This window comes from Podarcis raffonei, chromosome 2 (genome assembly GCF_027172205.1).
Source record: "Podarcis raffonei isolate rPodRaf1 chromosome 2, rPodRaf1.pri, whole genome shotgun sequence".
Lineage (NCBI taxonomy): Eukaryota > Metazoa > Chordata > Lepidosauria > Squamata > Lacertidae > Podarcis > Podarcis raffonei.
Window position 1 is genome coordinate 22,714,031 of NC_070603.1, and position 15,330 is coordinate 22,729,360.

Here is a 15,330-nt window from a genome sequence, read left to right on the forward strand (position 1 = left end):
GCCCACCTAGCAGTTCAAAAGCACACCAGTGCAAGTAGATAAATAGGTACCACTCCGGTGGGAAGGTAAACGGCGTTTCCGTGTGCTGCTCTGGTTCGCCAGAAGCGGCTTAGTCATGCTGGCCACATGACCCGGAAGCAGTACGCCGGCTCCCTCGACCAATAAAGCAAGATGAGCGCCGCAGCCCCAGAGTCGTTCACAACTGGACCTAATGGTCAGGGGTCCCTTTACCTTTACCTAGATGTCCTAGACCTTCTTTGCAGTTAAAAACTCCCTGTCAGTAGGGAACAGATTCCTAGTTGTGGGGTAACTCATATGCTGTATGTCAGGTTCGGGGAGTGCCAGTTTCTCCCCTGAGGGCCACTTTCCCTATGAAGTAATTTGTTGGGGGCCGAATGTCATGGGTAGTTGGGGTTGGAACTAAAATTTTGCAGGGCCACCTGCCCCATTGCTCCACATGCCTGAACACTCAGTGGTATTACCATTGTACGGTTGACTTGTGGCAGAAGCCCAGAAGCCCACTTTGCAGAATGAACAGGAGGGCTCCCAAACTCTGCAGAGCTGGTTTATCGCACTTGGACCCTGTTAAGTCCAGATACAAGAATTACCTAATTGCACCACTGCATCCATTAATTTTCTTACACACACACACACACACACACACACACACACACACACACACACACCTTCCTCCTCTAAGTGGGATTATTCCTGGAATTGTACTGTGCTTCCCGTGTGCTCTGTGTGTCTCAGAAGCACAGAATGAGAAGAAGGTTATATATCCAGGAAGGCTGCTCCTCGTTCTGCTGAAGAGAAGGCAGCGGAACACTTGCCATTGTGAGTATGGCAAATTGGATTGAAGACCCCTGATCATGACTCCTCAGTTTCGAATTAGAAAGGCACTAAGCCATTCCAGAAATTACTTTTTCAGTAGCACACAATTCAGTTCAGTTTCTGACAGACACCAGCTGGCTTAAGAATTTCACTTAGAAGGCTTGTTGAAAGAGGAATGTCAAAAGGGCAATAGAGAAGGTCCCTTGCGTTATATAAAATGGCAGGGAGTTCCAAAAGGCCATCTCCATTCCTAAAAACTTTCCTAGTTCAGTTTCTCTGTGTGTCTCGATTGAGTCAAGAGGCAGAACGTTACCCCCCCCTTTCATTCTCAGTGCGCTGTGTAGGGCTATTGATCTTCACAATTGTATTTGACATTGCACAGGCTCTGTGAGACGTCTTCCACCCTCCCCCTGCCAGCCTCTTTTTTTCCTTTTTTCCTTTTTTGGTGAAACTTTTGCTTTTCTAGCCACTTCCCAGAAGTGTTTTTTTTAAAAAAAAATCAAAATAAAATCAGGCTGCTAGTTTTCATGGTCCTGGTCTCTTTCTCTTTCCTTCGCCCCTCCCTCCCTTCCCCACTCCCGATCCATGATCATCTTGCCCCCGGGGCTGGGCTGGAGGACTGCGATATCAGCCAGTATGTTGTAAAAACCCTGAGCTGTTTTATTTCACCACCACCACCATTTACTATGAAGAGCCTAAGGATGTGCTGTGTACAGTGGTACCTTGGGTTACATACGCTTCAGGTTACATATGCTTCAGGTTACAAACTCCGCTAACCCAGAAATAGTACTTCGGGTTAAGAACTTTGCTTCAGGATGAGGACAGAAATCGTGCTCCGGCGGCGCGGCAACAGCAGGAGGCCCCATTAGCTAAAGTGGTGCTTCAGGTTAAGAACAGTTTCAGGTTAAGAATGGACCTCTGGAACGAATTAAGTACTTAACCCAGGGTACCACTGTATTAGTTCTGAGATCTGTCACTTCATAGGTAAATGGGAACTGGGGCAGATCAAACTCATCAGCTGAGACTCCACTGTCTCCACTTGCTAGTAGTGGCTCTCCAGGACTTCAGGGAGTGGGGACATTCCCAGCCCTTACCTGGAGAAGCTAGAAACTTCTGCATTTAAAACAGATGCCCTACCATTGGGCTTCAGCCCTTCCCAAATACGTTGCGTGGACAGGGAAGTTCCGAATTCTGCCTCTTTCGTGCCATTTCTTCACCTTGATGATTCCACTTGTGTGTAAATCCAGGTCCATGCTGGTCTCTCACAAAGTGTTAGTGCTGACCTTTAAAGACCTAAATGGCCACAGCCCAGTATACCTGAAGGAGAGTCTCCACCCCCATTGTTCAGCCCGGACACTGAGGTCCAGCTCCGAGGGCCTTCTGGCTGTTCCCTTGCTGCGAGAAGTGAGGTTACAGGGAACCAGGCAGAGGGCCTTCTCGGTAGTGGCGCCCACCCTGTGGAACACCCTCCCGTCAAGGAAATAAACAACTATCTGACTTTTAGAAGACATATGAAGGCAGCCCTGTTTAGGGAAGTTTTTAACGTTTGATGTCATATCGTGTTTTTAATATTCTGTTGAGAGCCGCCAGAGTGGCTGGGGAAACCCTACCAGATGGGTGGGGTAAAAATAATAAATTGTTGTTATTACTATTATTATTATTATTATTAATACTACTGCTGCTGCTACTACTACTGTATAACATGCCAGCCTTCCAAAAAGTTTTATCGGTTATGTGCAGGGGTTCAACGTGAAGAATTTCCAGCAAGTAGGTACTGCCTGTTGCCCAGACTTTTCTTATTGGGGAAACTTGCCAAAGGCTGAAACATTGCTCCATTTCACCAAATCGGGTTTTTTTTTCAATTGCACAAAATGTTGCCCGCTAGTGGCTTCATGTACCAGAGCTGTTGCGGCTGTGTTGCATTTGTGCTGTGAATGCTAGCTGGTGGCTGCTACAATTTCACAAATTGTCGTCTGGCTGGAGTGGGGAGTCCATGAAAAGATAAACAGCATTGCAAAGAGAAAACTAAAAGCAGCCCTCTTGGCCCATAGGAAGAAAATCCAAAATTCATATCAGGGCAAAACCTTTATTAAACCAACAAGAGCAATAGAATCAAAAGCTTGCACGCTGTTTTGTGGCATTTTGATTAGCCTAATAAAGGTATTGCAGCTAGTATAGATTTTGACATTGTTGCAAATGTGTGTCTCTCAATTGGCAAAGAAGGCTTCACTCACCAGGAGAACGTTAAGCAAAATAACTGCTTTGGCAATGTCTTATAGAAAGGCAGCGTATAAATTAATTAAATTTGCTAGCTTGCTCCATGCCTAAAATAAACATACAAGTCTGTCTTGTTAAAGCATTCATGAAGATTTAGCTCTGCAACATGGTTTTCAGAGTACACCATGTGAAGAAGAAGCTTGAGTACATTCAGTGATACGTTGTTATAAATTCAGGTAGGTAGCCGTGTTAGTTTGACACAGTAGAAATATATTTTTAAAAATTAAAAATTGTCCAGTAGCACCTTAGAGATCAACTAAGTTTGTTCTTGGTATGAGCTTTCATGTGCATGCAAAGCTCATACCAAGAACAAACTTGGTCTCTAAGGTGCTACTGGACATTTAAAAATAAATAAATTAATATATATTACTATTGTTATAAATGTCTTTATTTTCCCTTCACCACTGAGTACTACAATCACCATGATTAGAGGTGGTTTCTTGTTAATATATTTATTGATACTTATTCAAAGATATACAAAAATTCATACCTGTTATAAAATATATATAAAGATATATAAAAGTTATATAAAAATTCATATCTTTTTATAATACATTGAAATCAAACAGATATTTAATCTAAAAAACAACAGAGGCAGAAAAAAAGAAAAGAAAAATGAAGAGAAAGCAAAAGAGAAAAGGATAAGGAAAGATAAAAAGACTTCCAATTCTCTGTCCTGCAGCTAAATATAGTATTCACTCATTAACATCCAGCCATTCTACTGACGAATATTTTTTTCAATCTTCAAATCCAAATATTACATGTTCGTTTTCTCTTTCATGCAAAAAGCCCATAGGAAGTTTCCAATCCTTACTAAATTTCAGTAATGATTTTTCTCTAATTAAACGCATTAACTTTGCAATCTTAGCCAAGTCCAATAGTTTTATCAGCCATTCCTCTGTAGTGGGTCGGGTTGTATCTTTCCATCTCTGTGCATATAACAGTCTCGCCATTAACTTATTTCATTATAGAAATCAGGCACTGGTCTGGCTTCTAATTCAGACTCTGACAATCACTTCCTCTTTGCTTTTTTTTTCGGGGGTGGGGGGCAACACTTCTTTTAGCAATGATTTCCAATTGATCCATCAGTGAGGACTCCTGATGCTCTGCTAAAGCCCCCTTACTCCCTAAATAGTAACGTTCAGATATGTAAAGGGGGAAGAAAAGAATGAGGGCAGTTATGTCAGTCCTTAAATTACTGTCGTAAAGCTCCCATTTTGGAGTGCCTTCAATGACTAGGGCCTAATGAGGATGTTCAGATCTGATCTGAGTCCCTTACCAGAAAACTGGGGGGGAAACCCACATATATTTGATCTTGGCAGCGATGATCATAGAAATGGCGACTGGAGAGAGGAGGACTTCTTTCAGCAGGAAATCATTTGAAAGATGCCCCTTTTCCTTTAGCTTCTCAAGTCAGGCACAGTTGCAGAGACAGACAACTGAACCGTTTGCGAAGTTGGTGGTTGGTTTTTTTTGTTTCTGCCTGTCTCCTTTCATTCCTACAGCTGCAGGCAGGCTGTCAGCGCTTGCTGGTTCTTGCTGACCCAAAGGTTGCTGTGGTGGTTCGAGAAAGATGTGAGTTTTATTACTGGACCCTTTTATGTTTCCCTTTCCATTCCAGTCTCCTCCCCCACCGTCGGAAAGCCCTACAAATGTAATTATTGCGGCCGCAGCTACAAGCAGCAAAGCACGTTGGAAGAGCACAAGGAACGCTGCCACAACTACCTGCAGAGTCTTAACACTGAACCACAGTCGCTGGCTGGCCAGCAAGGTAAGTCTGGACCTGCCAAGCTGGGACAGGCGAGGTTGAAGGGCAGTGTTGTCGGTCACTTAGGATGGCTTTACGCACAGCAATTTTATGCTTTACGCACAGCAATTTTTGCAAGTATCCAAACCGGCTAGCAGGGTCTGTGTGGGTGGAACAGTCCAAATCGTCTTCCCCAGCTGGTACTTCCTCTTTGAGGTGGTTCCCCTCCACTGCATGGAATTTCCATCTGAATGCAGATTTAGTTACTGTTGCCACCATTATTATTTGCTTCATTTATGGATCACTTAGCACAAGGCATCCTGCCATCTGTTTCAGCAGCAGGCACTCGTTAGGTAATGAGGACTAGAATCCCATATCTAGTCCGGGTGAAAATTTGGGTTTAGTGTCTAGAACATGTAGGGCCTGGTAGTCAGAGAAACCATGGCCTTGAAGGACAGAGTCTAAATGGGTTCAGTGATCAGGCTGGTCACTGAGATCCAGCTCTGAGGACCTTCTGGCAGTTCCCTCATTGTGAGAAGTGAAGGTAGAGGGAATTAAGGCAGGGGGACTTCTCGGTAGTAGCACCCGCTGTGGAACGCCCTCCCATCAGATGTCAAGGAGATGAGTAACTATATAACCTTTAGAAGACATCTGAAGGCAGCCCTGTATAGGGGAGTTTTTTAACGTGTAATGTTTTATTATGTTATGTTGGAAGCCGCCCAGAGTGGCTGGGGCAGCCTAGTCAGATAGGTGGGCTACAAATAATAAAGTTGTTGTTATCATGGACCTGGGGAACAGGATCTAAATTGGACGGACTAAATTTAGCATTGGGAGTCTGTTCCATCCTTGCCGATTTTGCTGTGTGACTTTTCCTTCCTCGGCAAATCACTGAACCATCAGCATCTACTGTTTTCACAATATAGGCCTTCCAAAGGTTGAGGCAGAAACGCTCTAGGGAGCCAAACGTCACATCTGCTTTTGTTTCCTTGCCAGGTGACGAGATGCGAGACTTGGAGATGGTGCCGGACTCCATGCTTCACTCCTCAGCCGACCGGCCAACCTTCATTGACCGACTGGCAAACAGCATCACCAAACGAAAACGCTCCACACCTCAGAAATTTGTGGGTAAGGAGCTTCCCCTGGATTCCTGGAAGTGGACTAAAGGTAGTGGCAGGACAACGGAGCTGTTGACCACTGACAGTTGTGTTATTTATTGTCTTGGGTGTTTCCCTGTGGGCCATCAGATCTTGTATTCACAGCCCCGCCAGCTTTTATCATCCCTTTCCATGCTGGATTGCAAAAACAAAAGGTGGTTGGGTAGGGCATCTCTCAGCAAGTAGCAAGATGGCAGCTACCACTAGACTGGGATTGACAGCCAGTTATGCTCTCTGGAATAGCTGCCGTTAGTGGGATTTGGCGTCAAGTCTGGCCCAGAACTAAACTACAAGGTGGTAGACACACTAGATTAATTTGGCTGTTGTGGGAGTTGTTTTCTTCTGTTTTCATGGTATAATTTAATTGTATGCATGTTATTGAATGTGTTGTAAGTTAGAGACCTTCAGGTAACGCGTGACTGACAAGTCTAATAGTAGTAGTAGTAGTAATAAACAACTAATAGGTGCAAAATGGAGTCACGAACTCAAGAAGCAAGTTCAGATTGAGCCTTCTCCCTGCTTCTTACAAAAAGTATTCCTTGCCTCCAGTCAAGTGCAGACTCAGAGCTATGTGCTGCGGAGAAGAGGAAAGCCTCATGCACCCGCTTCCTTGCCCAGCTGTTGCACAACAGCCCTGCAGTGCTGCCAGCTGAGTCTTTTAATCTGGTAGTTCCTTCCAGGACCCTCTTGCAGACCAGATGGGAGGGAAACAGGAAAGCACCAAAGCCCATTCCTTTTTAAACAGGCTCTGAGCCAGCGCATCCTACACTCTTCCATTCAGCCAGCACACAACTTGCTGAGGAAAGCAAGCCTTGCTTTCGGCTGCTTTATCCAACCTTGGAGATCAAAGAAAGGTTGTTCATTTCCCTGGCAGATCCCCCTCAACTTCCTTATGACTGGGAACCCTGAGACCAACACACCTTGTATTTTCCAGACCACTCCCTTGCAACTTACGTAGAAAGTAAAGGCAGCCCACATTACCTCAGTCTCTCCCAGAGCTCTGTGGGACATGCTAGTCTCTTAAAACTCTGGTCCTAAACTTCCGGCAATGTAAATTCCAGTTGTCTAGACATGTGGGAGTTCTAGAATCCTGTGGTTGGCAATTGCACACACGGTTAAATTGTGAAACCTTATTAGAAATAAAAGGTAGGGTGGAAATTGACAGAAGGTAAGATCAGAATCCAAAATAAGCCAGAGAGCACTGTGGTGTGAAACTGGTCTAATCCCAGCCCCAGCCCTTACGATATTATATTTCTAGTCTGTTTATGAGTAGACAGCAAGGATGGTTAGCTTCCTGGTGGTATAGAAGACCCAGTCTGGACCCCGATGGTAGAGGGACCCCCCCAACTGCAGGAGTTGCTCAACTTTTTAAAGGTTCTCCCCCCTCTGGTTCTTTTGAAGGCGGGATCTCTGGCTCTTTCTGACCAATGAGAGCCAGTTGCTCAGGTTGGTCATGTTTGTCCGAGTGCTGTGCTCTTATTTGACTTCCATCCCTAACAGGCTCATCGTATTGACTGTAGAGGGAACTTGTCTTTTGATACCTCTCGTCCTTTGCCTTAGGAGAGAAGCAGATGCGGTTTGGCCTCTCCGACATGGCATTTGACGTCAGCTCCGGCTTCGAGAAGGACGTGGAGATGGTGGCGGCCCACCATCCCATGGACACAAGCTTTGGCGGATCCCTGTCCTTCATGGGAGCAGAACACTTGCGCCCTCTCAGAATCCCGCCGACCAACTGCATCTCCGAGATCACCCCCGTCATCAGTTCCGTCTACACGCAGATTCAGCCCCTCCCGGGGAGGCTGGAAATAGCAGGGAGCCGGGAAGCTGCGGAAGGCCACGAGGACCTTCCCGACGGGACGCAGATTGTGTACCGGGCATCTCGCGAGCCCAGCATGGTGTCTCCTAGCAACGGCTGCCAGGATTCCACAGACACTGAGAGCATCCACGAGGAGAGGGGCTCACAGCAGCCGCTGCTGTCCGTCATTGGGAACTGCACCAGCAGCCGGCAGAGTCCGGCCTACGCCAAAGAGGACCCGAAAGTACAAGAGGGCATCATTCCCACCACTACTCGGTCAACTCCCAGCTCAGCCAAAGAAGCCCTGCGTGTGGTGAATGATGAAGGGGAACAGATAAAAGCCTTCAAATGTGAGCACTGCCGAATCTTGTTCTTGGACCACGTCATGTTCACCATCCACATGGGCTGCCACGGCTTCAGAGACCCTTTCGAATGCAACATCTGCGGCTATCACAGCCAAGACCGGTACGAGTTCTCCTCCCACATAGTGAGGGGGGAGCATAAAGTCGGCTAGTCCTAAACTCTCTCTTTCCCCACCTTCCCAAATCTCCCTCCCCATCTCTCGTGCCCCATCCTCGCCGGGTATGGAGCCGTTCATTTCTTTTGTACTCCGTTGCACTGACTTTGGCTAAAAAAGAGAAATGTTCTAAAAAAATAAAATAAAAACCCTAACTTTAAAAAAAAAAAAAATCCAACAAACTTGAGATGGGGAGGAGCTCATAACATTTGCCTTTTCTACGCTGTGTTATTTAAATACTGTTTATTGATTTTAAAGTTCTCTTGTGCTTTTGATTCTCTTCCACTCATAGTTGTTATTTATTAATTTCATTTCACTGTTTTGTTGTCATGTAAGCCTTTTCTTTACGTCATTTTGCCAGGGGCTTCCTCCATTTTGAGGGACACGACACACACCTCTGGTACGCATCAGCAAGATATTAGTGTCTTTCATGTCTGTCTCTCCTTCCTCCTCCATTCAAAGTTTCTTTGGGCTTCTTTTGGTGAATTTCAGTTCAGGTGTCTCTTGTCAAGCCCACCATGTTAGACATTAAGAACCTCAGATCAGGTGCTAATATACTCTTGTAGAACTTCCCCCTTTCAAAGGGGCTAGGAAAGCCACGATTTGAGTTACACTTAGATGGTGATGTCAGGAAGAACCGCGTGTTCCCTCTTTTTTGGGTGTCTGTGAAACACAGCATAGGAAGGTATCCTACTAGGAACTCTGTGGTCCCGTGAACTCTATACCTCTATGCTTCTGCTTTATGACAGCTTTGTGTCTCTTCTTTCGGGGCACAGAAAAGGTGGCGAATTCTGCATCTGGTGAAAATGAAGGAGCTGCAGCGCCAACTAGTCTGAAGGAAGGTGGCAAGCGTTTGTGTACAAAGTTTGCCAGGGTGCTGCTTTTGCAAGCTCAGTTGAAGATCAGCATTAGGAAAGCAAATGCTTTTTCCCCCCCAGGATGCAAGGAAGGAACCTTAGCACTGCCTGGTTAAAGGGCATGTTCTGCATCCCAGCTGTTAGGAATCTGGGATGCCCTCCTTCAAAAGGATGTGCTTGGTGTCCGTATTGTTCAGCGTGACCTTCTCTCCAGGAGGGTTGCTTGAGCGAACGTCCTCTGAGCTTCCTTCTGCCGGCTCTTAAAGAGTCAATTTTTTTTAGTGGAAGTTTTAGAAGGTGTGAGCCTCAACCCTTAGGTGAGTGTATGTCACCGACTTCTCTCTCCAAAAGCATGCAACTTCCGTAGGGTGAATAAATAAACATGACCCTGTTGGATGTGATTCCTAGGAGACATAATCAAGGGACTTTCAGTGGAAGGCAGGAAACAAGATAGCAAAAGCCTCTGTGGCTTTTATTTACCTCCCTTGCAACTACTAGAGTCGGGTGCTGAAGCCTTGTCACTTCTTGCTGCTGTTCTGGTGCCTGACTTCTTCCTCTCTCCAGTCAGTTGCCCAGGAATTGGTTATCACAAAGTAGCTTGGGGCTTGACTCCTTTCCCAGCAGGAAGGGCTGCCTTGTTTTTGCACAGATCAGTCAAAAACCTTAGTGATCCGTGTTCAGAAAGCATATGGGGGTTTTTTGGACTCCATTAGCAATCTCTTGACAGCAGCGGCCGTGAAGGTGGAAGTTCCTTGTCTTGTACAGCTACGTAAAAGCATACCATGGCATGGACAAAATCGTGTCGAGTAACTTCCGGTAACCTGTCTGCCCAATATCTACACAGTAGCCAGTGTCTCCCATTTTCTCACAGGTACGTGATCAGTGGTGCCAAAGAGGGCCATTGGTGTTCTGCAATGCAGATCCCGCCAAAAAACCTTGCTTTGTGTACTTTAGTGTCTTAAAGCCTTGATCACCATGAAGGGCTGAAAACTCTATTCTGTAGTTTGAAGATGCGTTTCTGTTAGTGGACTGTAGGCAGGATTTGTTACTCCACGTCAGGCTTATGCAGTCATTCCTACCAGCCCAAGCAGAAATTCTGTTTATCCTTGCTTTTAAGAGTGTAATCGCCAAATATAAAGGCTTGGGGGTTGAGGCAGCATAACATGGGAAGTTTGCCTTTCTGCAAGGTGTTGTCCTTCGTCTCAGCACCTTGACCTGCTAGAAGCACCTTGCCTGAGAGAAAGAGATGGGAGGTAAGGGTAAAATTGTATCTCTAGTCTTAGGACACAGCAAGGGGAAAAGGCTTGTGGTTTTAGATAAATGCCCATGATGCATAAAAAATAACTTGCTCAACAGCAGCTCAGCAAACTGCTTCCTTGTGGGATAAACCAAAGGCTGTTCTTTTTCTACTTATAGAAACACCTCAAGTTGCAACGTTTTGTTCGGTTTTGCCCTTTTGTTATTAGACTGCTTTTTTTGAGATGTGAAATTTTCCGAGCTGTCGCCGCCCCTTGCAAGGCCGGACAGATTTGCTTAACTGGAAAGGCCTTGACAAATGAGATATTCCGGGGGATTCCTCTAGAAGATGGGAAAGTGAGAACCTTCCTTCAAATAGTTGCACTCCACTGTTCTGCCACACTTTCTAAAGCTCTTAACTTTTCTGGTACAAAGTCACTTTCCCCTTCTGCCTTGTCACTTGGGTTCAGCATACGAATTGTATCTTACAGGTTCAGAAGGCATTTTGAGCTGGTTCCGGCAGATGTGTATTTTGTGGCTTCAAGCAGAGGGAATAGAATATTAAAATTCTTGTCATTAAGATTACTATTGTGCAATACGAATGGAACCTGCTGGGAGACTTTGCCAAATTGCTAAAGGGACTTGAGAGTCCACTTCCTGTCTTTTCAATGAGGATTGTACTTTCCCCTCCCTCCCTGCTATTCCTTAGGCCCTTGGATAAAGGATTTTGATTTTTTTTAAAGCACTCATATCTCCTATTGGTGTACAGTATTCAGCACTTTTTGTGATTGTTAAACTGAAGAATCAGTTCAGAAGGCATAGTTCCCCCCTCAATAATTCCCAAGACTTGGATGCTCATTAAATTATATTATTTGAATGAAACTGCCCAGTGGTGATTCTGGGGATGACACTTCCGTACTGGGAATTGTTACGGGGTTTCTCATGTGACTGGAAGACATCTTATGATCCAGCCATTATACATTGTATTTTTGAATGTTTTGACTTCATACTGCTTTAAAAGTTAGGATTTGTCCACTACAAATCTTGCAAACATGAAGGTTTGAGTCAGATTAACACAAGCAGTTTGATAAGATAATTGTGTTGAATGAATGAACTCAAGGTGTTCCATTTGTGCCCCTGGAAATCTGTGAGAGCATATCTTAAAGCTGCTTCTTAGCTATTTTTTAAAACACACATTTGGGTTCTCAGGAAAGGCTTATCTAAAGACTTGTGAAAGCAGGATGTTGGAAATCTAATGCACATTTATTACATTTAATAAAAAACCTCAAAGCTGATTTCCAACTTTTAAAGACATTTACCTGTCATTGAGTGACTGTTTTGGCCCATTTTGTGTATATGAGCAAGTAAAAAAAAAGCTTCTTCCAGAATGCGTTTTCAACATTTTTTCCCATGAACCGCCTAACACGCCAGTATTTTAGATGATTCTTGCATCTTGCTTATAGGATTCATCCTGTGAAAGCTAATTGTAGCCTTTTCACATAAATGCATTCAGAGAAAGATCTAAAACATTTGTCGCGTGAACCACAAATGTTACAGTAGAATTAAATCTCTGAGTTGAGATGTTTGCACATCTTCAGATCCATGCAGACCTGTGTGTATAGCAGTAATGAGAGAAGCAAACTCCTAAACTCAATGTGTGCATGTTTTTGTTCCTCCCTCTCCACCCCAGTATGGATCTAGGCCTAGAATGGTGTTTGCAGGAATCATTTCCATTTATAGGAAGATTCTCTCTTGTAGGATCTGACAGAGAGCACTTTCCTCTAGGTACATGGGGCTGTCTGGACCTCTGGTTGGGGCACACATGCAGGGTTGAAGGCTTTTCTCCCAGTGTGTTTTGCAACACTATATTTAATTGGCAAGCGCTATTTGGTCCATCGATCAAGGCGAAACAAAAGTTGGTATTTACGAAGTCCTTGAACCATTGAAAGAGATCACTTATTCCCCAGACATAGGCAAAATCTTATGCGTGGTGTTTGTTTGTTTGTTTATGTGGCCAGCCTTTTAAGCAGAAGTGGAAATAAAGCAGAGAGCAAAATTTGTGTCTGCTTTTCCCCCACTTAGTAGATCAGCTGCATAGTTCATGCTAGGCACTTAAATAAATAAATCTCAATCTGTAAAATAGAGCTTGGGGGAGACACACCCCAAAGCAGCTGTTACACAACCGGGGGCCTTTCCACATGTTTTTGGGGGCTACAACTCTCCATCAACCACAGCCATCTTGGTTTGGGCTGAAGGCGAGTTACAGTACAAAGCATCTGAAACACCACCTTAGGGAAAGTTGCTAAGAATATTTTTTCTCCTAAAATAATCTATTCTTCCAGTTCTAGAAGTGATCCTCAATGCTCTCATCTTTTCCATGTGAGATTAGAGTTCTTTCCAGCTCCCCTAAACCAAATTCTGGGAAGATGCATCTTTCTTTTTTTTCCAATGCAGAGACTAATATTGCTGTGAAAACTGTAAAACATAATCCGACTAGCTATGCTTGTCATCTTGATACATTTGTCAAGAAGTGGGGGCATGTATTGACTTCTTGACATATAACATTGGGAAGGAAATACGTTAGTGCAGTCTTTCTTGTTAGATATTTTTACAGGTTGTTGTTTTTTCCAGATACAAGTGTGATTCTTTGACAAGAACAACAACAAATTAATAGGAAAATGGGCTTTCATAGTTGGGTACCGACTTCTTGAAAGCCAAAGATGGCCCTTGGGTGCTTGGCATCAATTAATGCCACACTGGTAAATTGAAGCACCTAAAGGGTCATTTGTTACTGTTGATTTCTATTTGTAAAAAGTAAAGATAATCCCTTTGTGCCTCCATACAAAGCCCACGTTCAGACTTTTTCTTCCTGTTTTTAGTGGGAATAGAACCGCTCTCTGCAGGAACTCTTTGGTTTTCTTTTGGTTGTTTTTTTTAAAAAAAATCAGAAATATTGGGTAGTTCTTGAGCTAAATGACGATCTCCAGCTCATCACTGTTGAACTATATTTACTGCACTGTGGAATGGTACGAATCTCTCTTAAACCTGCTTCTGTGATGAATCAGGGAGCAAGAATCCTGTTTCAGACTTCACAACTTACCTCCTGCTTCTCCCCTTTTGTGAAAATGGAAACAGGTTTGTTTTTAGAGAAACAAAGCTCTAAAATTTCTAAGAAAACCAGTGTTCTGTTTTATTTTTGCTTTCACCTGTATGAAGAGCCTAAAAAACAAATCTTGGAAATTTTGTAAAACTCCAGGTCTCTAACTTGTGTAAATATTATATATTTTTTAACCAGATGTATGAAGAACAAAAAGATGTGCAATATCCCCAACCCGCTACAATATTCTTCTCTTCTTTCTAACAAGCTTTCATTTGTATATTGTTATTGGATTTGCTGGTGTCGCACTCTTTTCCCTTTTTTTTTTTGGTGGGGTTAAACTCACTTTTAAATAAAAGAAAAACCTCTTACTGCAAAAGCTTTTTTGTATCTGTAATATATTGTAAGTACATATTTGTGTAATGGAGATTATACTACTGTTAAGTTTTGTACTGTACTGGCTGAAGGTCTGTTATAAATAAACATGAGTAATTTAACAGCCTGGTCTCTTGTTTTCCTAACTGGATTATTGCCAGTTTTGTGCTGGTTCCCCATTCTTAGATCAGCACCCCGTTACAAAGCCATGCTGATTGATTAATTCACACATGCACAACCCCTCCCCTTTCATTTCATCAGAAATGAACGGATGTGCTCATGAAGATACATGTATGCATTTCTGCTACCTGCAAAGACGGCCTAGAACCATCGTACCTACGGGACCGCCTCTCCTGGTATGCCCCACGGAGGACCTTAAGGTCCATAAATAGCAACACCCTAGTGGTCCCGGGCCCTAAGGAAGCTAGATTAGCCTCAACCAGAACCAGGGCTTTTTCAACACTGGCTCCAGCCTGGTGGAGCGCTCTGTCTCATGAGACCAGGGTCCTGCAGGATCTGATTTCTTTCCGCAGGGTTGTTCCACCTGGCCTTGGAGTCAATTTGATCCCCTCTTTCTTTTTTCCTTTCTCCTCCTGTGATGAGGCTGCATTTTAATGTTTTAATGTTGTATTTTAATCTTGTTTTTAAGTTGTATTCATTCAACTTTTTATTATTGGTTGTTAGCCACCCTGAGCCCGGCCTTGGCTGGGGAGGGCAGGGTATAAATAAAATTTATTATTTTTATTATTAACACTGCAGTTTCCTTTATGGAGGAACTCTGCTTCAAAGAGAGATATTTTCATAAGTTTTAGGACAGGGGCAAGGTTTACCTCGCCTGGGCCAGTTCACTCTAGTGGAGATCCCTCCGTGGGCTGGATCGCGCGCACGCCCGTGATTTTCGGTGTCTACGCAGACGCCATTTCTGGCACCACAGAAGCGAGTCCCCACACCATGCTGCATGGGGACTCGCCGAGCGGGCAGCTCGGTTTGGGGGTGGCTCATGGGCCTGTTAAACGACCGCCGTGGGCTTCTTGTGACCCATGGGCCTTAGGTTGCCAACCCCTGTTTTAGGACCTAAAGCATATATGCCAGTCCAAGTTGCCAGTCTATGGTTGGACAGAAACAAGGGTAGTGTGTAAGCAAATACCTATATTTATAGGCTCTTCCATAGGATCCTTCTGCTTGTCCCATTAAATAGAGCGAGAGCCAGCACTGAAAACTGAGCTGCTAATCTCCATGTTTGTTAACTTTTTTTATGCTGTTGCTGTTATTATATATGTCACCTGATTTCAGAAAGGCGAATTCAAAGTGACTTTGAGATGCAATGCCATGCTCTCTGCAAACACGACTGTGGCTGCATCTACACAACTATAAATACAAATTCTCGGGGGGGGGACGTTTTAAAGCTCGCGATGGTAAATTTCATAGAGTTCTGATTTCA

At 44.1% G+C, this 15,330-nt stretch overlaps 1 protein-coding gene across 9 annotated transcripts in view; it reads left to right on the forward strand.

The window, feature by feature from the left end:
* The window catches only part of IKZF4 (IKAROS family zinc finger 4), a 71,378-nt gene that overhangs the window by 53,652 nt on the left and 2,396 nt on the right, over positions 1–15,330 (forward strand). For 6 of the 9 annotated variants that reach the window (XM_053375289.1, XM_053375281.1, XM_053375286.1 and 3 more), the window contains 3 exons: positions 4,733–4,882; positions 5,852–6,022; positions 7,573–8,604. In XM_053375289.1, the coding sequence (XP_053231264.1) occupies positions 4,733–4,882; positions 5,852–6,022; positions 7,573–8,321 (1,070 nt within the window). In that variant the 3' untranslated portion in view covers positions 8,322–8,604. Of the gene's footprint in view, positions 1–4,732; positions 4,883–5,851; positions 6,023–7,572; positions 8,605–15,330 lie in introns of those variants that run through there. The other 3 variants (XM_053375285.1, XM_053375290.1, XM_053375284.1) reach the window with 2 other exon arrangements.